This window comes from Protopterus annectens, chromosome 9.part0 (assembly GCF_019279795.1).
Source record: "Protopterus annectens isolate FY-2018-M chromosome 9.part0, PAN1.0, whole genome shotgun sequence".
Taxonomy (NCBI): domain Eukaryota; kingdom Metazoa; phylum Chordata; order Ceratodontiformes; family Protopteridae; genus Protopterus; species Protopterus annectens.
The window spans coordinates 1,503,076,300-1,503,102,199 of NC_056743.1; the positions used below are offsets into that span (position 1 = coordinate 1,503,076,300).

At 40.5% G+C, this 25,900-nt stretch overlaps 1 protein-coding gene across 1 annotated transcript in view; it reads left to right on the top strand.

The window, feature by feature from the left end:
• CAMSAP3 (calmodulin regulated spectrin associated protein family member 3) overlaps positions 1-25,900 on the top strand; it is a gene marked incomplete in the record, with an annotated part of 1,204,937 nt that overhangs the window by 786,322 nt on the left and 392,715 nt on the right. Inside the window, 1 exon segment of the mRNA XM_044084445.1 lies at positions 12,946-12,993. Coding sequence (XP_043940380.1) covers positions 12,946-12,993 — 48 coding nt within the window.

Genomic DNA, 25,900 nt, shown 5'->3' on the forward strand with positions numbered 1-25,900 from the left:
GCTTCTCATTTTGAGGTCAGACAATTTCTTGAAGGCATCCTGCATCCTAGGCATCCATGGAAGCCTATTCCTCCTCCTTGGGACCTTAATTTTGCTTTGGAAAAACTGACTCAGGCTCCTCTTGAGTTTTCCAGATTTTGCTTCTTTACACCATTGTACCTAGGTGGCTGTCTTGTTGCTGGCTCTTACTATTGCTCAAAGGGTTTTTGAGCTCCAGGCCCTCATGGCCATTCCTGCGTTTTTGGTTTTTCACAGGGACAGGTTGTTCTTTTGTATTAATGCTCCTTTTATGCCCAAGGTTGTAAATGAGTTGTCCTTGAATCAGTCAGTACAACTCCCTTCCTTTTTCCCTTCTCCTCAGTCTGCTAGTGAGAGGGTCTTGTGTACCTTGGCTTTACAGAGACAGCTCAGGTACTGCTTGGATAAAGCTAAGGCCATTCATAAATCTGACTAGCTTTTTTGTTTACTTTCATCCCAAGACATTGCATTTGGCTGTTACTGAACAAACCATCTCCTCTTGGATATGTAAGGCCATTTCTTTTTGTTCTTTTCATGGCAAATCTATGTTTACTTCTGTTAGAGTTCATTCCACTAGGCCTGTTGCCTCTTCTAGTGTCTTCTTCAAGGTATTGTACACCAGTTCCATCCTTGAAGCTGCTACTTGGTCTTCTGTCCATACCTTTACTAAGCATTGTAAGATGGATATGGTTTCTAGGACAAGAGCAGGTTTTGCTAGAACTGTTTTGTATGGGTTTCTTAAAGCCTCTCCTCAGCCTTACACCTCTCATTCTGTTTCTTGAGGCTTTTTATTCTCCTGATAGTAAAGAATACTGCAACAGTGATGTAGAAGGACATAGTAGAGTCGTGTAAACTCTTACCATGACAGCACATGTCCTTCTCTTCACTGTTGCAGTATTTACTCCCTCCTGCAGCCCCTTCTTGTTTATTCTGCTTTTTCTTTTGAATTCCCTTCGGGCTTAGGTTCTCCCTTTTTTCTTCTACATTTTCTCCTTCTGGATGTGCTCGGACTCCTTTTTCCCTGTGGAGACTGTTCTCTACTGGGGTAATTCAGTTCTGGGTAATCATGTCTGTGCATCACTTTTATGCTGTGCAGGGAGCAATGCTTAATGTACGATGTATACAAGATCATAAGGCTTTGGTATACTGGCCAAAAATTAGGTTGCCCTGAGTGAAAGATCCCTGCGGTAAAGTGTACTTCAGCAGTGAAGAGATGGACATCTACTGCTATGGTAAGATTTTACACAGCTGTACTTTGCTGGGGTCTACCAAGGGGCCAGACTTATGGAGACTGTACTACTGTGGCTGTTTTCCAGGCTTCAGGTACACAGCCTGTGGATACACTAAGAATAAAAAGTTTTAGAAGGGGTTTGGATATGTGTTGCTTGATACTGGTAAGTAACCTAGAATATTTTGGGAATCCATTGAACTAGTGTTTTTGGTTTTGAGAAATGCTGATATGACTTTAGGGTGATTTCAGGTGAGATAATAAGGGGAGAAATGGGGTGGGGGCAGTGTAATGTTTTGTGGGCATGAAGTTGTAGATAAATTTTAAGCAAGGATATCAGCTATGCCTTCCGGGTCAGAGTGGCATGGAGACATGATGTTGGAGTTAAATTTATATTAACCGTAACATCTGGGTTGGAGTGAGATATGCCATTAGAGGTAAGTTTAGAGTAGAAGTAGGTGTTGCTTCTGAGTTTCTTAATGTAGCCAAGACTTTGTGACTAAGCTTGTAATCAGTGGCTATTCTAAGTTTAACTGTCTTTGCATTTTGGAATGGCACACCCTAAGGTTCTTGCATTTAATGTTTATAAATTGCTTGTGTAATGAGGAAGAGAATTTTTTTTTTTTAATGAGGAAACATAATTCTTTTTTGTTTTTCTTATGGAACTGATTTATAATGGGAGTTCCACCATACTGACTTGCTTTTGAATTTATCCCACTGCCTGCCTCAGTGTAGTTATTTTTGAAGGAGTAAGATTGTGGGGAGTATGCAGAAGTAAGGGTGGTGTCATTGGAATATGCCAGTTATGTTTGTCAAGGTTATCACTAAGCAACAGCAAGTTGACTTTTGAATAATCCCAAATAACAGTATAGTTTTTACAAGTTTATAATAATAGTGAAGGTTTACAGATAGGCGATCTGATTGGTTCCCTATTGAAATTCAGCACTCAAAATGCTGAATTCTGAAAAGCCAAAAAAAAAAAAAAAAAGAGGGAGAGGGACTGAAAACACAGGAGAGGAGCGAATCTCAAAAATCGGTCTTAATAGTTTTTTGCAGTGGGGGCAAGCCCCCCTGCACCCCTCGAACTAGATGTAGATCAGCTATGAGATTGCCATACCTTAGAGAGGAGGGAGTATTCTGAGGAGTGGTACCTCAGACTTAGTACATGTAAGTCCATTCTTTTGGCCATTCAGTCTCTGCATTTCGGGACTCACTCTGGTGGGTCTCAACATTTCAGGTGGTCACCGATCTCATCTAACAAGGACGGTAGTGCCATATAGCATTGTACAGGAGGGAGGCACAGTCAGTAAGACTAGATCAGGGAGTTTCACACGTCTGGCAGGGAATGGGACAGTTTGCACTAAGGAGGTACAATCTATGAATCTCTATGTATTCTTTGGTGGCTCTACAGATTAGTCAGTTGACTGAAGGGGAAGTAGTCACCCATAAGAAGGATGTTTGATTTAATGGGTAGCCTTTCAAATTGACTTGGATAGTCAGTATGTTCCGAAGGGGACCTGTGATTAGTAATGATGTTGTTGGCTGTTCAGATGAGACGCACAAAGATCTCTACAAATTTTAGGGTGATATTGTGCAAGATTTGACTTGAGACAATAAGGTTACTGATAAATGTGGATATGCCCCCCCACCTACCCACCCAACCACTTCCAGGTGTCTTGAATTCATGAGAGTGCTCCCTCCTTACCAAGATACTGTGACTGTCAAGTATAGCTGTATTTGAGAGGAAAGGTAACCCAGAACACACACTTTATTTTATTCAAGCTCCTAGCATTGTGTAGAGCAACGTAAATTGGTTATTTGCTAGGTGGGTATGTTCATTTGTTGAACGTTGCCTAAAAAATGCACTTTATAGGTGAAGCAAACATTGTAACCACCATGCAAAAGCTATGGAATGAAAGATGTTCGTACTCTTGGCCATAGAGTCTGACTGTCTAGTTTCAAGCAGATACACAGGTTTCCCACAGAATGACACCAGTTAACAAGGCAGTCCTTGTTCAGTTATTTCCTTCTTTGAACTTGGGATGGAAGAGTCCTAGTCAACACTAGTGGTTCACCTTACCTTGGATAAGTAGGTAGCAAGCTCAGTTACGTTTTGCTGTATCTTCCTTAGGATAGTACACTGAAAGCTAAGGTTATTCCCCCCAATATGAGCAGCAGGAAAATCGTTCTCATAACTGGTAAGGTGAGGGGAACCGAGCGGCCTTGTAACATGCCTGATCCTAGCACTAGATTGACAACAGATGGTAACCCTCTCCTTGTGTAGTCTGGTGAGTGAGCTGTCAGTGTGTCTAACAGCAGCATCACCTATAACCAAGACTGTACTGTTTCGAAGCATGTATGTGACCATAGGGCTCAGTCTTTCAGTCTGTGTGACTCCTTGTGGACACACGAGGAAGTGCAGGTTTGACTGTAGATGGTGTATCCCCAGATGGCTGAGGTTTTCTAGATATGTTCCTACGAGGCGTAGGCAGGGATTTATTGACCGACTCGGCATAAGCAGGTGTAGTGGTGTGCTGCCATTTATTGAATGTGGTTGAGGTGGACAGAGGCACCTGCACCTCCCAACAGGAAATATTTGCACCTTGCACAGATAATTGGATATACAAATATAAGCAGCTGGTTGGTTTGTAACAGGTTTACCATCATTACTTGTTTTAATGAAAGCAGTAGGGGAAAACTTGGTAACAAGATAATAAGCAGAGAGTAATGGAAAAGTGGGAGGAAGGAGGAGATTGGTGGGAAAACTAAAAATGAAAAAGAAGCAGTAAAAGCAGAAGTGAGTGTGGAAGAAGTGTAATTTAGAGAAAGCGGTACAAAGGCAGGTCTTATAACACAGTGGAGCACATTACCAACCAAAAGGAGATTTGTATCATAACCATGAGTATTGCTCATGAGGCTTATATTTATTTAGAGGGAAATAGAGTGCAGTAAGTGAAAATGTATGCATGAATTCAGGTTATCAAAGCAAGCAGCACAGAAAAAACGTCAAAAATGTAAAGTAATAAAAATGTAAAGAAAGTATATGGCTCCACTAGTGGAAATTGTATGCATATGTATTTGTGTGATATATGTATTTGGTATCACTTCTGAAAACCTAAAATTCATAAACTGAAAGACAAACAGCATCAAAAGTAACTTTGCAATGGCCTTTTCATCCACCCTTGCAAAATGTTTTTATACACTACCACCTCTCCACTCAATTCTTATTTAACAGGAGGTATAGTGAATGTCCTCCATTCAAATGACCTCAGGAACATATTACATGGCTGTTATTACCTGCAGTCCAGCTTTTAAATGTAGCCTTGTGGGGAGCACGATGCATCATGATATCTTAAGTATTGCAGCAGCTGTAACGAGTGTAGTCTACAGGCTGATCAAGAATGAACAAGCCCATTTTAGACATACTGCCCCCATTACAGGGGGAAGATGACCAAAATACATTTCTACTGGAGCTTTACATCAAATGCACGTCATGTACACAAGGGAAGCCAAACATTGTCTGATGTAGAGTAAAAACTGTAACTGTTAAAATATTAACCCACAGCCATAGCCCCAATTTCTTCCTGTACTCGCTGCAGTAAAAAAAAACAAACACAAAAAAAGATCATGAGAAAATTGCAATCTGCAGTTTTAGTACAAAATATTGCCGAACATTACTCAGAACCCAAGCACCTGCTCCCACATGCAGCAGCTCTTTGTGAACAGAAGCGTCTGAAGTGATTATGTATAATAAACTGGCACAACTGCATGTCTTTAAATAAGGCAGAGCAATACCTTAACTAGTTAAAGCCATGCAGAAGGAGCCCCAACGTTAATACCGAGGAGTGCTATTGAAACTTGTTCCGAGTTGCTAAATTTCTATTAGAGGGCCACGAGCTAAGCATTTTAACTGATTTATGTTTTATTGGCAGGAAGGTGCACTTCTAGTAGGTTAACAAGTTCATAGGTAAGTACTAGGCTGGTTGCCATTGTGGACCTTTTCAAACCTAGCCAATTTCCTTCAAAGTTGAGAACCAAACCCTGTACCTTGTCTGTGAGGTAAACACCTTAAGTGTTCTACCAAACCCAACCCAACCCAACTAATGTGATAAAACACCTGTGCTGTGTTCTAAAGGTTAATTAAATGTGCTTGGTGTAGACTGTGGTTGAGAAGTCGAAGGGCTTTCTGTGTGCCGTAATGGATCACTTTAAGATGTAGTGATATGCTAGTCTGTTTTGCCTTGCTGATTCACAGCCGCATTGTGTGTGTTATTGGAAACACAAGCCCACAAGCACTTAAATGGAAAAACTCCTAGAATGATTGCTAAATTTTATAGTAAGAGGAGTCCTTGGGAGGCCTCCTGGGAAATCGACTGCTGCTGTTAAAGATAATTAGTTTGTGGCTTACAGTTTGTAATTTCGGAAGAGTGCATTCAGAACCGTTGGTAGGGGCTAGATTGCCATGTCTGCAACTGTTTTTTTTTTCATGAAGTTGTACCTTCTTGAGAGTGCTGTGTCTAAAGGCTCAGTATGATCATTTTACAGGCCTGTGCTTCAGAACCCCAATACTGTAAACCTGTGTTTGTATCTGGAATGGTCCGTTAGCAGCTGTGATGAAATTGGCCCTTTCTCTGTAATAAAACCTTCATTACAAGACTGCATATGAATGGCTTTACTCCTTTAAGGCCACAACTAGTATTCCAGAAGATTTGTCATTAATTCATGCTGTGTGCCAGGCTCCCTCCCAATCTGTCTTGCAGGAAAAACATTAATTTTTAACAGTATAATATGATTGTCATGGCAAAAGCTGACTTGCCTCATATTAGTAGATAAGAATTTACGAGAACCAGTGATGCATTAAGCATTTTTTCTTGTTTGCTGGTAATCTTTATTACTTAGTAAATGGGTAGCTTTGTTTCTGTAAGGCTGGATTATGCAGTAACTGTGTTTTGGGTTACTGTTCATTAATATGGCATAGTTTTGGGAAACACTTGTGATGTACTTATGGGGTGTGACAAGTTTTACAAGTAAAGTCAGTATGCAAGTATTAATGTTCAGTTTATTTTATACCTGTTTTAACACCCCGATGCATATTTCATTGCTTTTGATTGAAAGAAGTTAGTAGATATCTGTGTTGACAGTCCTTTTCTTGTGCTATTTTAATAGTATTCATACAATACCATTTGTTGTACTGCACTAGTGACTGATCAAAAACTTATAATCTCAAGTCAGCAATACTATAGTTAATGGCTGGACCATTTCATATGGTCTTGCATCTGTTTCAGAAAAAAATAATGACAGCATTTGTGCTTTAGTCAAAGAAAGCACCTGTCAAGTAATTATTCATTTACCTGTGTACTAATGGAATCAAAACTGTAGTGCAGTATTCTACACATTGTGAAACCAGTGACGATGTGCTCCAACCCCTTATACTCTATACACAGCGGCAGGCTTTTGAACAAGCCATTATAAAAGCTGCTTACTAAGTTTTCCCAATGGTACATGCAGTTCCTTTTACTTTGGTTATGTGTCTGTGGCATAGAGGGATAGAACCCCGACTACTACCCCAAGTAACCGAGTTTGAATAGTGGCTCAGGTGCTGGAAGAGCCTAATGCAGAGGGTGGGAGTGAGTGACTGACACCAGCTTATCTATCCTGGAGTAGTGGAGAGGGTGAGAGTGAGTCACTGACCCCAGCTTGCCTATACTGGGGTAGTAGTGCACTGGGTGGGAGTGAGTGACAGACACCAGCTAGCCTATCCTGGGGTTGCGCACAGGGTGGGAGTGAGTGAGTGACTGACACCAGCTTGCCTGTCCTACGGTAGTAAAGAGGACAGGAGTGAGTGACACCAGTTTGCCTATCCTAGGATAGTACAGAGGGTGGGAGTGAGTAGCTGACACCAGCTTGCCTGTCCTGAAGGGAGAGAGAGATGATTTACTGTCCGCCAGTCAACACCATGCAGGTGGAGGCTTTCATGACACTGAAATGGCCAGGACAGGGGATGTAAGTTTAGTAATCCCAAGTTAGTGATGGTAGCTCTCATTGGCATGTGGCTGGAAGCGTGTGCATGCATGGGGAGTTCTTTGGACCCTGCAGTGATGCAGATGCTCACATAGACCACCATGGGTGGAGTTGTTGCCTGAGAAGAAAGGTGTTTATTGCTGTGGTATATGTGAGGGTGAAAACCACATCTATGGCTACCTAGCTAACACACCATCCAGACAGCTGTTGCCCCCACACTTGGGATACCCAGCTGGGGAACAGATAGGCTCAAGACTAATAAGGAGGCGTGATAGCAGGCATGGAGGCAAACTACATACATAAAAAATGTGCAGCCTCTGACTTTTGACACCACTTCTTCTGTAGCACATGGTACTGAAAAAACTTGTATCATTAGTATTTGTTCTTTCTAGTCCAGACTGACCATTAAAATTTAATTTGCCAGTGGAAGGAACATATTCTGAGGCCCAGAGTTTGCTGAGTAACAGAAGGAAGGTTGCATTCTCAAGCCACTCCTGGTCTATAAACAACATTTACATTGCTTTGCCTAGAAGCCCGAATAATGGAAGGCTGAGAAAACTTATCTCTAAACTGGGCGAAGTCACGCTAATGCTTGCACTGCCTGGCTGTATTCTGGCTTTATTATCTGAAGGGCAGAACAGCACAAGATCACTGAAAGAAAGCATCAAAACTAATGTAGCCCATAGCAGACCTATGTAGTCTTACCAGGAGACTGTAAAAATACAGAAAGAAAAATGTTAGCTAAGAAATGCCTAGATGTTACCTTATTAATCCCTTCTGTACTTTATGACCATATAGATGTTAGCTAAGAAATGCATCGATGTTACCTTATTAATCCCTTCTGTACTTTATGACCATATAGATGTTAGCTAAGAAATGCATAGATGTTACCTTATTAATCCCTTCTGTACTTTATGACCATATAGATGTTAGCTAAGAAATGCATAGATGTTACCTTATTAATCCCTTCTGTACTTTATGACCATATAGATGTTAGCTAAGAAATGCATAGATGTTACCTTATTAATCCCTTCTGTACTTTGACCATATGGTGCTCTACAGCTCCATGTAAAAATACAATTGTGAACCAGACCACAGAGCAACCAACATTCTTTCCAAATGGAAGAAAAAATCTTCAAAAAGTAGCCAAGCCAGGAACAGCCAGGTAGACAAGAAATAAATAAATCCAAGACCAAGTTTAATTTAAATAGTGTCGTACACATTCTTCATTGCATGACAGTCTTTCAGAGAATCGTGGTATGGATTCTGTTATGGACAGTAACTAAACTGCTGTGAAAAAGTGCACGAATGGTGTTCCACTGTGTCAGCTTGATGAAGGCATTCTTTAAAATCAGAGAGGACACCTGTTCAGTTGAATTTCTTACATTCAGTCTAACAGCAAATTTAATGGAAGTGGAGTGTTCATTTGTTTAAATGCATTCTGCCACTGTGTTTAACATGCCTGCTGTCATTACCAAAAGACACAGGCGTGGATCGTGGTAATGCCATGTGGTGGCCTTTGTACCAAGCCCATCAGTCCTGTGGGTGGGTAAAAATCTGTGCATGGCCCTGTAGAGCTACAAAGCACAGCAGGGTACAGTGACTTATTAGGCAAGGCTCACAGCAGTCAGAGATGACAGTACATGGCTGCCTAGGATAAATTTACTGTACAGTTTGTGATTTTCTTTGTGATGTAAATTAGCTTTCTATATCGGAATTTCTTGACAACACTAAATATATTTGGAGTCCAGTATGGAGCTGTCTGTGCGTGATGCCTGTGACTTCACTACTGTTTGCTACTTTTTCTGCTTATTTATAAACTTGTTGCATTTCACATTCTTAATTGGTCCTAACATCCCTAGACCTTGTGTCGTACTCTGGCTTTGAAGCTGCCTTACTGCATTTTTGACATGTAAAATTTGCAGTACTGGGTTTGTTCTGACATGGCTATTGGTCACATTTTGCATCCATGTTGCTCAGTGAGATGGCTGAAACCTGTTGAATGAATCATGAATTGAAATGTAGAGGGTCCTGAAGAACCAGCTTGTGAGATTTATGACTTTGGTCACTGTAGAATTTTTTGTGATTGCCTGTTATGTACTGCTGACAAAAGGCCACTGAGGGACCCAGTATTTGGCACTGATATACTTCTGAAGTTGGAACTTGAGTGCATAGCCCTCAACCAATCAGGGGCAAATCTAAAAATATTCAAGAATATTTAGGGACACTTTTTTTAAAATATTAGTACTGTTAAATTAATATACATTTTCTGAAGTAAAAGAAAACTGTAACTCTTAATTATTGTCATTAAGTGTAATTCACCACCTTTTTGTCAAAAGTCACCAGTTTTAGGAGGGATTAAGGGGAAACAGAGCTAAAATTTGAGTCAGAATTAGGGATGTCCCTGAAAATTTGGGGTAGTTGAGAAGTGTGCTTGAGTTTGTCTGGCTGGTACTGCTGACAGATGATTTGTTGCCATGGCTGAGCTGTCATGGAGTCATTGTTGACGTGCAGCCCAGCTGACCAATTTCTAGTATATGTTGTCAGCATGTTTGTGCTGAAATTAAATGGATTCCAAATTATATGTTTTTGTACGAGCATTTATGTCAACAGATTGAGTTTTCTGGAGCTGTTATTTGAGGATACTTATTAACTGCTTCACATTTTCTTATTAGTACTGTGCTTATAATAAGTATTTCTGCCTATTCTTAGACAGTTGATTGTCTTAATACAGTTTAGTTTTCTTGGTATGTTTTATTTGTTCAGTGTTTTGTAAAAAGTGCTTCGGCAATAAGCAGTCTTCTAAAGAGTCATCTCTTCTGTCAAGATTCCCTGAACACTGACCCACTTTAGAAAGTGACATATATATTACACTGTTTGATTGTATAAGCTGCGATGGTGGTGCTGCGGTAGCATTGACGCCTCACAGTAAGACGTTGTCCTGTTCGATTCTCAGCTAAAGCGTCTTCTGTGTGGAGACCTGCATGAATGGGCATACCTTCGTTGAAGGGTTGTATGTTAGGGCTGGCAACTCAATACGTAAAAATCTACTGCCAATCATTAGCAGACCGCAGTTTCCGCTGTGGCGACCCCTAACTAGGAAAAGCCAAAAGATACAACAACACTGCTTGATTGTATATTGCACTATGCTTGTTCACTAGAATGTATATGCAGTTTTCTTCTATGTAATTAGTCTAAAGTACTTTGTTATTGCTTACATTTCTGTATTTTTGTTTGTGAAATGTTTTGTATTTCATCAGGCTGAGCCTGAAATTGGTCAGTATTAGTCAGTACATAAATATAAATACATTAATTAAGTAATTCATAGCTCATCCCCGCTGTTATGTGCCACATAGCTCTTCATAAAACTGTATCACTCGTCTGGCATTATGGCAGTGGTAGGGTCATTACCATAATATGGTAGTGAGGGAATATGGTGCTGTTTGAGCTCTCACTGGTTATCAGTGTTATCTGAGCAGCATATCAGAAGAAAAAGGGGAGACTAGCATGGACAGTAGTAGTACCCCACTTGCAGGTATGTACTTCTGGTCCCATAAGTTACCCCACTTTGACCACTCCATATGGACTTGATGTAGTGTTTGTGAGTCACATATGATCCTAGGGGGTGGGGGCGTTTGCATGTGTGGTTTGTGTACTACTGTGGCTACACAGTGGGGTGACTATTAAGGTCTGACCATCACTGTGGAGGAATTGTACGTCTCACACAGGGCTTTGGTATATAATTGTACTGTATATCAGTCCTGCTGAATGGGGCACAAAGCTAATGAATCCAACCCTGTGACTTCAGCATTTTTGTTAAATCTATTCTGCAGTTCTTTGTCTGATGAAATTTTGTTCAGCGATTATCTAACAACTTCATTCTCACTTCATATTTCCTTTCAATTTATGGTTGGTAGTTTGAACCCAGGGATCCTTTTGAGGTTTGACCTCATTACATAAGCAGATATGGTACTGATACTGAAGACATTATACAGTGATAATGTACAACTCAGTCTTAAATACAAGTAAAACAACAATCTGTTAAGGAGTCTCTGTTAATGTTTGAAGTATCTTAGGAACTGCAACAAAATATAGCATGTAAACAAGTTTGTGCAGTTCCATGCATTGTTTGTGAGATACTGAATAGTCTAGGCAGTGTGGAAGTATTGACAAGAGTGTACATTACTGGTGGAGAGTAGAAGGTGCTGTTTGCCCTTAGCAGTGTTTCAGTGTTATACTGATAACAGCATGGATTCAAGACTGTTCTGTACATTGTTTTCATTGCAGCTTGCCCTATGGGAGAGTCGTTTTGCATAGAAGAAGGCTGGGTAAGAGCCTGCATCTGTGATATAGAGGGATAAAGCCCTGACCTTCGGCCCAAACAGTCTGGGTTCTTTTATTAGCTTGGGTGGTTAACTGTCCAGGCAGGGAGGATGGGTGTTTTCATCACTAAAGAGGAAGGGGCTCACTCCTGACTGATTTGCAGTATTGATTTCCCAGGCAGAGTTTGGAGAAACAACACAGCATATGTTGCCTGTAGGTGGGTGGGGGCAGCCCTTCCAATGGTAGCCTGTTATGGAGATGAAGGGTGGAGTGGTGCTGTTGTCCATTGCATGACACACCCACTGGATGTTTTTGGGGAGGCTGGGGTGGTAATGTAGGAGGAAAATTCTCCCTGGCAGCAGCATGATGTTACCCTAGGTGTCTTAATCTCCTCATTGTACCCAAACATGGGTCACACTTACTATAGGAGAAGCTAAGTCAGGTTCGGTAGACCCAGTGGACAATTAGAGGCCAGCGAATAACTGATGATCTGCTTTGAGAAGCCAAATGTATGTCAGAAAAAAAAGAGAGAGAGAGATTTGGTTGTACAGTGCACTGTGCTTGTTCACTAAAATGTAAAATGTAGCTTCAGAGACACCACTTGGTACAAGGAATTAACAAACAACTCCAGCAAGTTGCAATTTGGATCCCTAAAGAATGTTACTATTAGATTAATGTCCGCAGAAGATCAAAGCACATTGTATAAAATCATCCAAGTGTTACGGGGGTGCGAGGGTTTTAAGCCAGGAACTTTAATTTTAGTATAGCTGTGGCATGTTGGAATTTCGGGGATGTGATAAGATGCTTGGCCTTTGTCCATCAGTTGATAAGCAATGAAGACAATAAAGCCACAGTGTTGTAAGGAATCTGAACAAGGGTGTTTGTGGTACTTCTCAGTAGCCAGTGCAGAAAGAAACACTGAGAAAAGAAAGACAATGTGGCAAGCTGTAAAAGTGTTGGCATATTTCCCAAATGAAAATAAAGTATGAATGTAGTTTATTTTCTCATTAAGGTGTGGTTTGCGGTGTCATTTGCCTGCACTGCGTTTTGTACCTTTGACCTCAAAGTCTTGCAAGACAGTGAATAAACGTTGTACTGTGTATTGTGAGATAATTTGGTCCTTATGTGCTAAATCTGAAAATGTAATGACCTAAGAGACTTTGAACTTGAACCGTGTCTTGCCCTTCACTGACTATTTGAACATCAGGTCACAGGCTGCATGCAGGTCACTTAGCAGCTACTCAGCTATGTCTGTTTTCTGTCTCTCCTCTCCTTTTCTGTGTGTCTCTCTCTCAGTAGCTGAGACTGAAATACACAGCATTTATGCTTCTCTTTTCTTTGCCATTTGCATCCAGCATGCCATCGCGTTTTGTTTGAAGGAGTCTGGGAATAAGCCTCCTGTGGTAAAGTATAGTTACACAATTAGCTACAGCATCTTTTTTGTAACATTTCTTTAGTTCTTAACATCTTAAGACTTTTTTTTGTTTTCTTTTTTTTTTTTTTGTTTACTTGAGCTCTACTGTATTATTCCTTAATGCTGCAACTAGTATCCTCAGGATACCATTGTGTGTTGGCTGCTTTAATTTAGAAGGGGATACAATGTATGAAGTCACAATTCTTATGTTACATTGTATACTGAGCACTCTGCAAGCAGTTGTGACATTTTATGGTTTCCTGATTTCTTGGTCACAGCTGGATAACAGCTGTCAGAATGAAGGCAAGGTTTTGATGGGCTCCCTTTCAAGGAATGAAAGAGCAGTGACTGTGTCCACAAACTTTTTTTTTTTTTTTTTAACATCTTTATGTGATTTGGGAGAAAAGCAGTAGGGTCATAATTTCCATTCTAAAATGAGCTGAAATGCTATCAACTGTTAGTGTCAAGTGATGAAGGCCTTGCTCCTCCCCCCAATGACATTTCTCTTGAAACCTCACATCTGCATTTATACTGCTTTTTGTGTTTTGATTAGTTTTCCAGCAGTTACTGTGCATGTCCTACAATATGAGCACTTTTGTTTACTCAGACTCGTGCACCAAGTAGCGCAGAATTAATTAGCAGGAAAGTTGCTTATGTCAGTGGCCTGATGCAGAAGTTGCTTAAAGTGAGCAAACAAATACAAAAATCCAAGTGAGATATGAGGTATAGAGTGAAAATGGAGAGATGTATGAAAGTTGAGAGCAAAAGGCAGTAACTTACTAAAGTCTCATTTTCTGTGTAATGCTTTATATAGACATCTTGTTTTCTATGCTGGCGGTGTATGAAATGAAATAGATAAATGAAAAGCAAATGTGACCAGAAGTGAATGGCTCAAAATAAACTTGTGCTTAAAATGGATATGCATATCCTCCAAGGTAAATGTTCCACAACTCAAAAACTGGCAGTATTATTGGGTTGGTATAAGTACTTTTCTGTTGGTTTTGCAGTAACTGTGGGTATTGTTGAGGTACTTTGTCTCATTTTGATGAGAGAAGGTTCTTCTGGTCTTTAAGGCTACAGTGTTAAATTGATGGCGAGTGTTACTCCTGGCTTAAATTTTAGCTGAAATGTGGCCACTCACAGCTCTGCTTTTGTTATGAGAGTACATGTTGAGTTACCTAATGGACAGACAGGTGATCTTTGTAACTGTACATTTACTTGTTAAGCAGTGTGACTGAACAATATGTTAAAACTTTTATAGATTTTCACAAGATCATGTTAAAACTGTGGATAAATAGTATAACACAGCAATCACAGTACTATGTAGTTTATAGTGGAATGTGGTTATTGATTCACAGTACCGTGTAATTTGTTGTGTGATGTAGTATGGTTATTAATGCACAGTTCTGTGCAGGTCAAAGTAAGACATGGCTATGGATGCCCAGTCCTGTGTAGGTCACAGTGGGGCACATTTATTGATGTACGGTAGTATGTAGGTCACAGTGGGGCTCGGTTATTGATGGATGGTACTATGTAGGTCACAGTGGGGCTCGGTTATTAATGCCCAGTACAGTGTAGATCACAGTGGGGCACGGTTATTGATGCTCACCCCTGTGTAGGTCACAGTGGGGCACGGTTATTGATGGATGGTACTATGTAGGTCACAGTGGGGCACGGTTATTGATGCTCACCCCTGTGTAGGTCACAGTGGGGCATGGTTATTGATGCACAGTAATATTTAAGTCACAATGGGATGGGTTTGTGGATATACAGTACTGTATAGGTCACAGTGTGACGTGCTTATGGATATACAGTACTGTCTAGGTCACAGTGGGATGTGGTTATGGATATACAGTACTGTCTAGGTCACAGTGGGACATGGTTATTGATATACAGTACTGTCTAGGTCACAGTGGGACGTGGTTATGGATATACAGTACTGTCTAGGTCACAGTGGGACATGGTTATGGTTATACAGTATTGTGCAAGTCAGAGTGGGACGTGGTTATTGATGCGCATTTTCTGAACTTGCAAATTAGGACAGAATTAGGAGAATGAATAAAGAGTAAAGTTGCAGAAAAATTTACAGTGCATTATGCATGATTACAGAAAAGAGGTCTTAATCCATTTTTATACTGCTACAGTGAGGGTATGGCATTCTTTACAGTGGGATCTGAGACACTTTAGCAAGCATTCAGAAAGAGAAATGACAAGTGTGATGTGTTGCCAATCAAGACATTAAGCTTAAATTATATAATTATATTTTACTGACATGGTTTTGAGTTCTGCATCCTATGCTTAGTGCCTTCCTGTGTTGATCATATTGTAATGCTGTTGTAAACTCTGTTAGCATGGACACAAAATGGGGTAATACCAACATTTTTTAATTTTACATCCTGTTGATGTGATTGCTCCCATTCATTCTCCTCAACCAGTGTGAAAGCCAGTTGTGCCTTGACTGTCATCTAGACAGTCATGAACAATTTGTCAGTTTTCGGCCCTTAGCCCTACTGCTGCATGCTGATCTCCTTTCCATCCAGTAGGTGTCAGCATTGCACTGGGCTGGACTACCTCCCTTTCACCAGGGTGTGTTGTCTGGTATTGACTGTTCACTCCCACCCTTCCTTGCTGTCTCCTTCAGTGCCCGAGTCTCTTACTAATCCCAGAGGTAGACTAGTTATACCAGAATTTTATAGCAGCAAAGGAGCAACTGGGAATATCAGGACTAAAGTAAAACACTCTGAAATCGCAACAGTTGTTGTTGTCAGGCACTATAGTATACAGTAAATAAGGCTACTATATGTCTTTTTTAAGGCTGGGTCCATTATTGACAGACTGTTTCTTAACTTTTATTACAGCTGTCTAAGTTATCTAATGAGTTAGAATTCCTTTCAGTACTAATGATTCTCATTAAAAATAAAGTAATAAGTTGCAGTAGATTTACTCCAGCTCCAGATGTGATTGGCTATCACTTGTATAGTCTGGTTACATGTTTTGCTGTATTCAGATCTGTTTGTGTGATTCCTGTGTTTCCTGCTATGCCATCTTGTGTTGGCCAGGACCTGCCTGCACGTAGTGGGAGTAAGTGAACTAGTTGGAACTGGTCTGGCATAGGGTGTTGAGCTGAGAGCTCAGGGACAAGGGTCGATTGGTCAATTCCAGTGTTTCTATTTTAGTTTTGTTTTAGTGATATTTAAGCCTAGCATTTGCATGGGTTTGTGCTTGTTTGCCCATTACGCACCACCACTGTGCTGTTTTAACCCTTTGTGAGGCATCTCATTTGCATTTTTTCCCTTACCAGCACTCCTGTGTGAGGCCCTCACCTGTAGCTACTGTACTGATTTTATCCAGCCCTACTTAACACCTATAGGTACTCTCCTCAGATAGTACTCACTCTACTATCTCTGACCTCTCTTCCACAGATTCTAATAACCATGGCTGGACAATTTCCTGTGGTTTCTCATGCTAGTCTGGTTGATATGGGCATCCTGAGACAGTGTAACAACTGCCTTATGTACGCAAACAATCCTCTACTACTACCACCTAGGAACACAGTACTTGAGATGCAATCACATTAAGAACCTAGAATCCTTGCTGTCTTGGTCACAAGCCAGTATATCTGGCACTGAGAAGGTTGTCTGCACAAACAGTAAGAACACCACACCTCTAACACCACCCACATCTGTACAACACATCCCTACATATGCAGGGATTCTCACCAAAAACATACCTAAACAAACGAGACATCCAATGCAAAAACACACCTGCACATCCTACAGCACCAAGCATCGCACATAGTACACACATCTGTGTCTCACAGCCTCTAAGGCCCAATCACAAACCCAACATACTAATCGTAGGAGACTCTGTCTTGAGACGCACAGATGTAGCCCTCACCAGGCTAGACAAGGAGAAAGTCACAGTAAGTTGCTTGTCAGGTGCTAGAATCTGCAATATCATGCATGCACTGAAGTCTCTTAACAGGTATTGTCCTGACTCTGTCATATAATCCATGTTGGTGTGAATGACTTGAGATGTACCTCTCTAGACTCTATATGAAGAGAGACATGAATGAGCTCCCTGAATATGTGTCCCAGACAGGTATGTCCCTAACCTTAAGCAACATCCTACCATCACCCAGAATGATACTTCAATGCAAACAGAAAATGGTTAACTTTAACAACTGGCTTAGATTCTGGTGTTATTCCAAGGGGATCTAGTACCTGACAGCCTGGGAGGACATGATTGACAGACCATGATGCTTTGCCAGAGATGGCCTTCATCTGTATCCCCTGGGCTTTAGACCTCTGGAAAAGGCCCTTGCCTCCCCCATAGTGCCTTTTTTAGGCAAAGTCATGAGCACAAAATTAACAGCTGGAAAAGTTCTTATAAACAAAATTTAAAGGTCATGCTGCTAAATGCTAGGAGTCTTGGCATGAAACTACACTCATTGCAAGCATTCCTTGCCCTCGAGGATGCTGACATTAGTGCAGTCACTGAAACCTGGTTCAAAGCTGCGGACAGCACCCCAGCCTTACCAGGTTACTCATCCTACCATACGTTTAGACCCCAAACAGAGGGCTACAAAGCCAAAGGAGGTGGAGTTTTTCAGTATTTATCAAAGACATACACACCTCCAGGCTTATCAAATGGTATGACGCACAGGAGACACTCCAAGTGCAAGTTAACTGTTGACAAAACACCTACTCGAATCATAGCTAGCTACAGACCCCCAACCATGACTCAGGGTGCCCACTCCACCTATGTGGACTTACTTAAATCTATCAAGATTCAACCTTCTACCCTGATCTTGGGTGACTTAACTACCCAACCAGAGCGTGGAAGACCTATTCTAGCCCAAACATGAATGCCAAGAGATTTCTCAACTTAGTCAGTGCCAGTGCATTGGATCAGCTGGTCAGCACTCCTACGAGAGGTGAAAATATTCTGAACCTGGTTGAATAGCCACTGTAGCACTCCTACAGTGTCATCCTCCTTGGTAAGATCCATCCATAAAGCAACCATTTTTGAAGTCACCCCCTCCCCTGACCCCCCCCCCCATCAGGGTCAAACGAAAAAACTTTTCCAAAGCTGACTACAGTCTCCTCAGAGCAGGTATGAGCAGATTCACAGCCACCATCCCTTCAGCTAGAACTAGCACTAATGTCTAAGCCTACACCAAAAAACTGTATGAGCACCTACATAGCTGTATGGACTCAGCAGTACCTGACTGGACCAAATCATCTTCCTCAAGGAAGAGTAACCGGCCTGGTGGACGGCAGCAATAAAAAAATTAATTAAGTGATATGTTAAAACTCATGAACCTTTTTTCCTGCACCCCCCTCACACTGCCTGATGAGTCCTATACCTGCACCATTTGTGCTGTGGGGATGGGAACCTGCCATTCCTGGGCAAGCAGGAGCCTTGCAAAACTAGGTTGAGTGGTAGGAAGCAGGACAACTTGTTGGTCGTCTGGGCAACCTACTTCCTCCTCCTTTTCATTCTCCCTTGACAGCTCCTCTGAACTCCACAATCACTGTCTCCCAAGGGGGAAGTGTGCCTTCTGACACCAAATCCCCCTTGACTACATGGTGTGAATGCGCTCTTAATGTCATGGGCTGGGCTGGCTCGTAAATGAACACCTTCTGCTCCCACTAAGTGTCTCCTGTGTGGCCACTCACTGCCATCCTGCCTGGCCAGCTCTTGCAATTTAGGTGAACGCTGATCCAACTTGGGCTACCTGTACTATAATAAAGGCTTTATCCCTCTACACCACAGAGCTGGCCAGCTCATGAAACGTTGTTGGCCATTATTGATATTTTTTATTTGGTTAACACTTGGCACAGTCTTTATCCACATCAGCTTGGTTTCAGTTTTTCCAACTTTTCTGAACAGTCTCATGAATTACCATGCGACTGGTATCGCAGTCAGAATGTGGGTAAAGAAGCTGCACCCTTGCATGTCCATCGACCAATGGTTTTGATCCTTGCGTTGGAACTGGAGGAAGTACATCCTTGCTGTTGGAAATTTAGTAGTATGCAGATGATCTGCAGCTTCTACAGATGTTTAAGGGGGATAGTTGGATAAGTTTAGACAGCACCATGCGTGGGGTAACCTGATCATCCTACATTGTAATCAGTCACATTTAAAGATTGTCTGTAGGCAAATGTAAAGAGTTTTGTCATGCGGAAAGAAATGCAAACTATGCCCAGTTGAAGTATCAGCCAAAGAACTGAGTAACAAAAGTGACCCATTAAACCCACTTGTGACATTTGTAGATAATGAAGTGAAGGCAACGTAAAAAAACAAAGCAGCAGCTAGCTGTTGAGGCAGTCAGGTGACAAGAATCATTTTGGAAAATGAGATGTTGGGCTACAGTTGCTAAATCTGTATGTTTGCTTATGCAGAGGTTACATAATGAGCTTGCAAATGGGGACATTTTTTAGTACATACGAGTTTGAGAATGTAGGAATATCTGAATTGACTTTGCATGTATATAAAGGCAGTGCCATTAAATTCAAGGCTTGTACTGTTTAGGGAATGTCCAAGAAGTTTAACTATGTTGCCATGATGGATCCTAGTTTATTCATGCTTTGAGTGGCTTATCCTTTGCCAAACTGAAGCATTTATTTGGACTGGCTGTACATAAAGACAGCGGGCCAGATTCAATAAAGCCTACACTAAGTATACACTATATGTATTCAAGAACATTCTTATGACTTTTTTTGTGTGTGTTTTCTAGTGACTCAGAAAGATTATACTGAGTGTACATGTAGTCTACACTTTGTGGTAACCTTTATGAATCCCTGTCAATATTTAAAGCTGCAAGAATATCAGTAGGAAAACTAAACTTAGAAGGAAGAAGGTGTGGGTTATGTCTGTGTTATCTGTTCACTTAAAACGGTGTACACTTAGTATAGGTGTTATTGAACCCTGAGCATATTGACTGTGGTTACAGAAGATGAGTAGATTAGTCTGTATGTACTAAAAAGAAATGGAACTATGACTTTTCCTGGAAGAACCACCACACTGAACCAAAATGAGAGATTTTCCTGAGAAAGATGTGGCCAGAACTGAGTTTGGGTATTATTGAATTGATTTTTTTTCCATATTTACAGTTTTATTGTAATGCTGAGTGGCTCTCCTGGACAGAGGCACAGGGAACTAAGCTAATGGAGCGGCGAAAGCCGACACATTCTGGCTAGGCTTATAAATGCCTTTTGGCAGATAGCCTAGTTACCTACCTATGTTTTTATAGTTTTTTTGGTTATGTGATGGGTTAGTTTTTATGATTTGTAGAAAAATGTTTAAAGGGCTACTGTAGGCAAGGTTTTCAGCTAATGCCGAATGTTTGAGACACCAGTATGATGCCCCTTGAATGCTTTTTTTTTTTCCTCTTAGAGATATTTCAATAGTCTGTAATCTTTGGCTTGGACTGCTACTTAATGTAGGAGTTGCACCTGCAAGGAGTAAAACTTCTGGAAACTGTAAGCATGAGAACTACAGCATCCATCAGTCACGTGATAGGAAGATGGTACAAGCAGCACAAATGCAGAGGTCAGTAAAAGCCATTGTGCAGAAGGGTCTTCATGAGACTGTGCTGTATTAGAGAAGGGCTGTGTCAGTGAAGGAGGCAGCATGTGGGAGGAGACTGACATGAGTAAGAGATTTGCTGTAAAATAATGAGTGCTAAGCAGGCGGTTATGAGAAGCAAGGTGCTCGGGTGCACGTGTTTGTGTCGACAGCAGTTCTTTGACAGTTGATTTGCTGGCACTGTGTTCAGTCTTGCTTAAATTGCTAACCATACAGACTGGACTTGCTTTAGAAGTTTCCAGGAGTTAGTAAAATATATAGGTAACCGTAGTACACCAACATATGTAAGAAACTTACATTGTACAGTATTTTGATACGGGTGCCCTTGTTATTGTAGTTGATTTTTCTGTTTCTTTTTACTAAACTAGCATGTTTTGTTTACAGTGAGCTCAGCATTAATTCTGGAGAATGGCATTTGCTCGCACAGTGCTTCATGCTAATGAAAGTATACATAGTGTTTTAATTACCTAAATGCTTTCGGTACACCAGAACAGTGCAGCATCCCCTACCTATTGTGCAATAATGTCTGCTTTGACAGTGCTGTACTAGTTAAGCTGAATTAACTAGAGTGCTCAGTAAGAAAATAGGTTTGGCCTTTTATAAATACATTGTTGATGGTATGGAGCATCTTAGCTTTTGTGGCTGCATGCAGTTTGATTAAAATAAACAATTTTTGGAGCTTGTTCAGGTAACATGAGATTAAAGTTAGTGAAGAACAGAGACTTCAACATTTGACAGCTCAGTAATCCTGAAGAATAGGTGTTTCCGGCGTAAAAACAAACGACTACTTATAGTTCAAAAGTAACACCCGACCAACGGATACCATGGACTCCATGTAAAATAAAAACGTTTTTAATAACACACTTTTATAAACACTGAATAAAGTGCTTTCATCTGTTAAACCGGACTTCTTCAGAATTAAGTAACGCTTCATACACCCTCCTTTAATACTTTCACAAAACAAGTAAACCCACATAATTAGACATTAATAGCCATTCAGATCTCAGTAACCCTGGTCACATCATGACCACATGTTACATGAATTAGTGCGTAGAGGAATGGCTGCAGAACTTTCTTAGTCAGGATATCTTTGCAGATGTGGAGAATTTTATAACTAGCTTCCTCTTCTGTGAGCAACTTGGCAAAGTAAACAGTTCATCAGAAACTACACATAAGAAAATCAAAAATACTTGAGCAGCGAAACCTGCCATAAATGTTGATGTTGCTGTATTTAAGATGGAGGGGTAGCTCTTACTGTCTCAGGGAACTGTAGAATGCATTTTTTTATTAAGGGATATTTATAGCTGCGGTGGTGGTGCTGCAGTAGCATTGTCGCCTCACAGTAAGACGCTGTCCTGTTAGATTCTCAGCTAGAGCGTCTTCTGTGTGGAGACATGCGTGAATGGGCGTACCTTCGTTGAAGGTTGTGCGTCAGGGCTGGCAACCCGGCTCGTAAAAATCTACTGCCAATCATTAGCGGACCGGAGTTCCGCTGTGGCGACCCCTAACCGGGAAAAGCCGAAAGACACAAACATTAAGGGATATTTATGTTTGCACTTGGTTATTAAATGGAATTACATATGGAAAATAGGGCATTATGTAGGATACAGGTGCAGTGACTTTTGTATATTGCACGTGTGTTTATAAGTGAAAGAGACTGAATATAAGTTGGTAATTGTTTAAGAAAATATGAGAGTTTAAGGCTGAGCAGAAAGCCTTGTCAACAGTCTGAGCTGATGGGGAGAACATGGATTCCGCTGGCTAAAAACTATGGGTCTTCTATTAGAAGAGATATGTTTATACACAAGATTGACTTACTTGGTTTGCTAGGTAATGCCAAAATACTTCTGACTCCCTTATTGTCCTTTTTAGTTTCATTTAAAAATTGTGAAGAACTTTGTTTTTACACCTAGTATTTTAGGGCTGCTTGTGCTCTCAATTACTTGAAGGATGCTCTTTGATGCAACATTGTGTGCCCAGGTAATATGTTGATCATTACTATGCTGTAATTAATGGAGCTATACTGTGTGATGACAGCTGCCCAGGTAGCATGTGTGAGTGCTCTCCACTGTAGTTAATGGGGTTTACTGTGTAATGACAAAGTTATGGATACAGAGTAATGTAATAGTAGCTGCCCAGGTTAATATGTGCATGCTCCAAAAAGGGGGCTTAGTTTTGTGTCAGTAAAGATTTATAAAAGTCATTAACAAGGTAATATCTGTTATTTTTTTCATTCTCTTATTGCCTGCTTAATCCAATGGACCAAAAGCCTATCTCAACATTCAGTGGACACAAAGCTTAGTCACAGGATGCATACACACACATTTACTGTCGCACAGAAAACATAACCAGTGAGGAAATTAGAGAGCATCAGTTCAGCTATTATGACGCATCTTTAAATGTGGGAGGAAACCTGCGCACCTGGCAAAAACCCATAAGACACAAGGAGGAAGTGCGGACTCTGTGTGGCAAGTCTTTCTAATCACTAACTAAAGAATCAAGTGCAATGATACGGCAATGCTATATGCTTGAGTTAACATAATCATGTTGCTTTTTGCTCTTCATAGGTGTAAGTGTACAGTAATAAATGGCACAGAATTAAGCACCATTAATTATGATGGGACTTCTGATACTGTCTTATGTGAGAGTGTCCTGTCTGCAAGAAGCTGAAAAAATGTATAGCCTCAATATGATAGGGCTAAATTATGAGCACACTTTAGGTTTTTTAATTGTATTTAAGCAAGTGGAGGAAGTAGGCTTACAAGTAGTCATAAGTGTCACTTAGCAAGAAGTGAATGTTTTCATTGAATCTGGTGGCATCGCTTTTTACATTACAATTGACAAACACATCTGGGAGATCATTTGTTGGCTTGTTTGGGTTAGATGACCTGCTGTCATGATTAACTCTTCAACATACATGATAAAGGATAACTGTACAAAGTTTTAGCAAGACTTGCATTTGCAAAAATGAGGCATGAGGTGCTGCTTAAACCAGATTGATAGGGAGTGAAAATGAGATGAATGAAGGTAAGAGATGCTGGCTGCAGGCTTTGTGACTTGGGTAGTTAAAGCATTCAATATATCCTGCAGAATAAACATCATAGTTACTTGCTGCATTCTCTTTTTCTGGCTTTTTTTTCTCCTCCATTCCTGTTGACCATCAACCCATGACTGTAGACTTAACACCCATTTGAGCACACCTTGGTATAAAGTCTAAGTAGCCATTACAGTGTTTTAAGTTCTACCATTCCCTTTACTTAACTCCAAGGTGCCAAGGGTTGGGCATGCACTGAGGTAGAAAGGCCTTGTAACCAGCTTCTGTGAATTATCTCTCCACCCTTTTAGGGGGATGCCTTCATGTATCTCCAGTTTTCACACTCCACTGGGGATTGTAGCAGTAGAGTGTTCATCCCAGGGCATCCTTAACCCCCCCCCCCAAATTCCCAGGTCATCCTTAACCCCCCCCCCAAAGTCCCAAACAAGCTCCACATCATCATTCCTCGCCTCTCTGTGTGGCTGCTGTAGCAGTTAATTTCCAGTAGCCATGATCAGTGGAGCAGCTAAGCAGAACTGCTAACCTGCAGTAATGTTTCTTTGACAGCGATTAAGGAACCCAGGCAGAAAGAACCGAGTTACTGCTACAAAAAGCACAGCAGCAGCTGCAAGAAAAAAGTCATCTAAGGAAAACCTAAGATGAGGGAAGGTTGACAAGCAGTAGTTTATTATCTGCACTGTTAATTTTTACTTTTTTATTGTCTGTGAATTAAGAAAGTGTAGCAGATGGGGATGGGCAGTGTTTCAGAAGTTTAATCTTGTACATGCTCATTTAATAAAATCTTGTATATGTTTTGAAGAAAAAAGTTGACTTGCAGCGGTGTTCAACAGATGTTCTCGTCGCATACTGGTTTATTTCCACTGTGAAACACTGAATAAACCTTTTATTTTATTATTATTTTTTTTGTTTGTTTCTTGAAGCTACTCACCTTCCTGCCCTCCGTTCGTCTACTAGTCCCTCTCTACCCTGCATACCTTTGCTGGTGTATCTGCATAGTAACATTTTGTTAACCCCTGCCCCTGAAATGGCTAGTTTACATCAAAAACTTGGCAAAGACTTGGAGGCAGTATGTTGGCCTTCAGAAATGTAGAACTGCCAGACATACACAACCAAATTAATGAAACAAAAATCAAAAGATTTAAACTCATATTAGTGATACTCAGGAATTGTTAGAAAGTTTAAAAGGGCTTATTTGGCAGGATGATGATTATTGGATTACGGTGGTTGCTAATTCATTATATAATAATATTTAACATAAATGGGGGCTTGAGGTGGTGGAAAATGTGATGGGGGAGGGACCCTGTACTTCCTTTTTGATTTGTCTTCTGGAATTGTGTTTGACTCGTAACTAATTTTTATTTCAGAATAAGTATTTTTTTATACAGGTGAAAGGGTACAGCTATGGGGAGCATATTTGCCCCCACATGTACTATCATATATGTGGATGATTTTGAAAGGAAGTTTGTGTACCCTACCAAGTTTTTTTTCTGAGCATGTAGTTTTGTTTGAGGTACATAGATTATTTGATTTTTATTTGTAGGGGTGATGTGCATGAATTTTTAGAATTTTTTGAGGTTCTAAATGGTAATCCGCATGGACTCAGATTTATTTATGATCTGAATAGCAGAAGTGTTATTGTGTTACTCTTTATGTGGAAGACTGTTAAATTTAAACTGTTTAGAAATGAAACTGCGGTTAATAATTTTTTTTATGCAACAAGGATGCACCCCCCCCCCCCCCCCCGCATTTGTTAGACTCCTTGCCTTATTCAGGAGAATTGTTAATAGTATGTCTGATGTAGTGTTGAGAGAAAGGGAATTATGTGGGTCAGAAAATAGACTCAACGATAGAGGCTATGCTGTAGGACAAATTAATAGAGCTAAAAATGTTTGAGGGTGGTAAGATAAGTTTTACAATGTAGAATGAAAAAAAATAGTCTAATGATTTAAATTTGGGTAGAAGTAAGGATAGATTATTTTATGTTTCAGTATATTCTCCTTTCTCTCAAATTTTGGAGCCTTATTATAAGGGATGTGTGACATGTAGTGAGTAATGATGAGGTAATAGGAATTTTTTTTTCCAAAACATTCTCTTGTAGAAGAAATAATAATTTAAAAGATATTTTGAATTATGTGTACTGATCTCAGAATTTGATCGGATGTAGAGGTATGCTTTCATGCAGCATTGTAATGTTTTTTTCTAAAGATAAAAACCTTACAGGAACTAAAATTAATGGGAGAAAATTTAT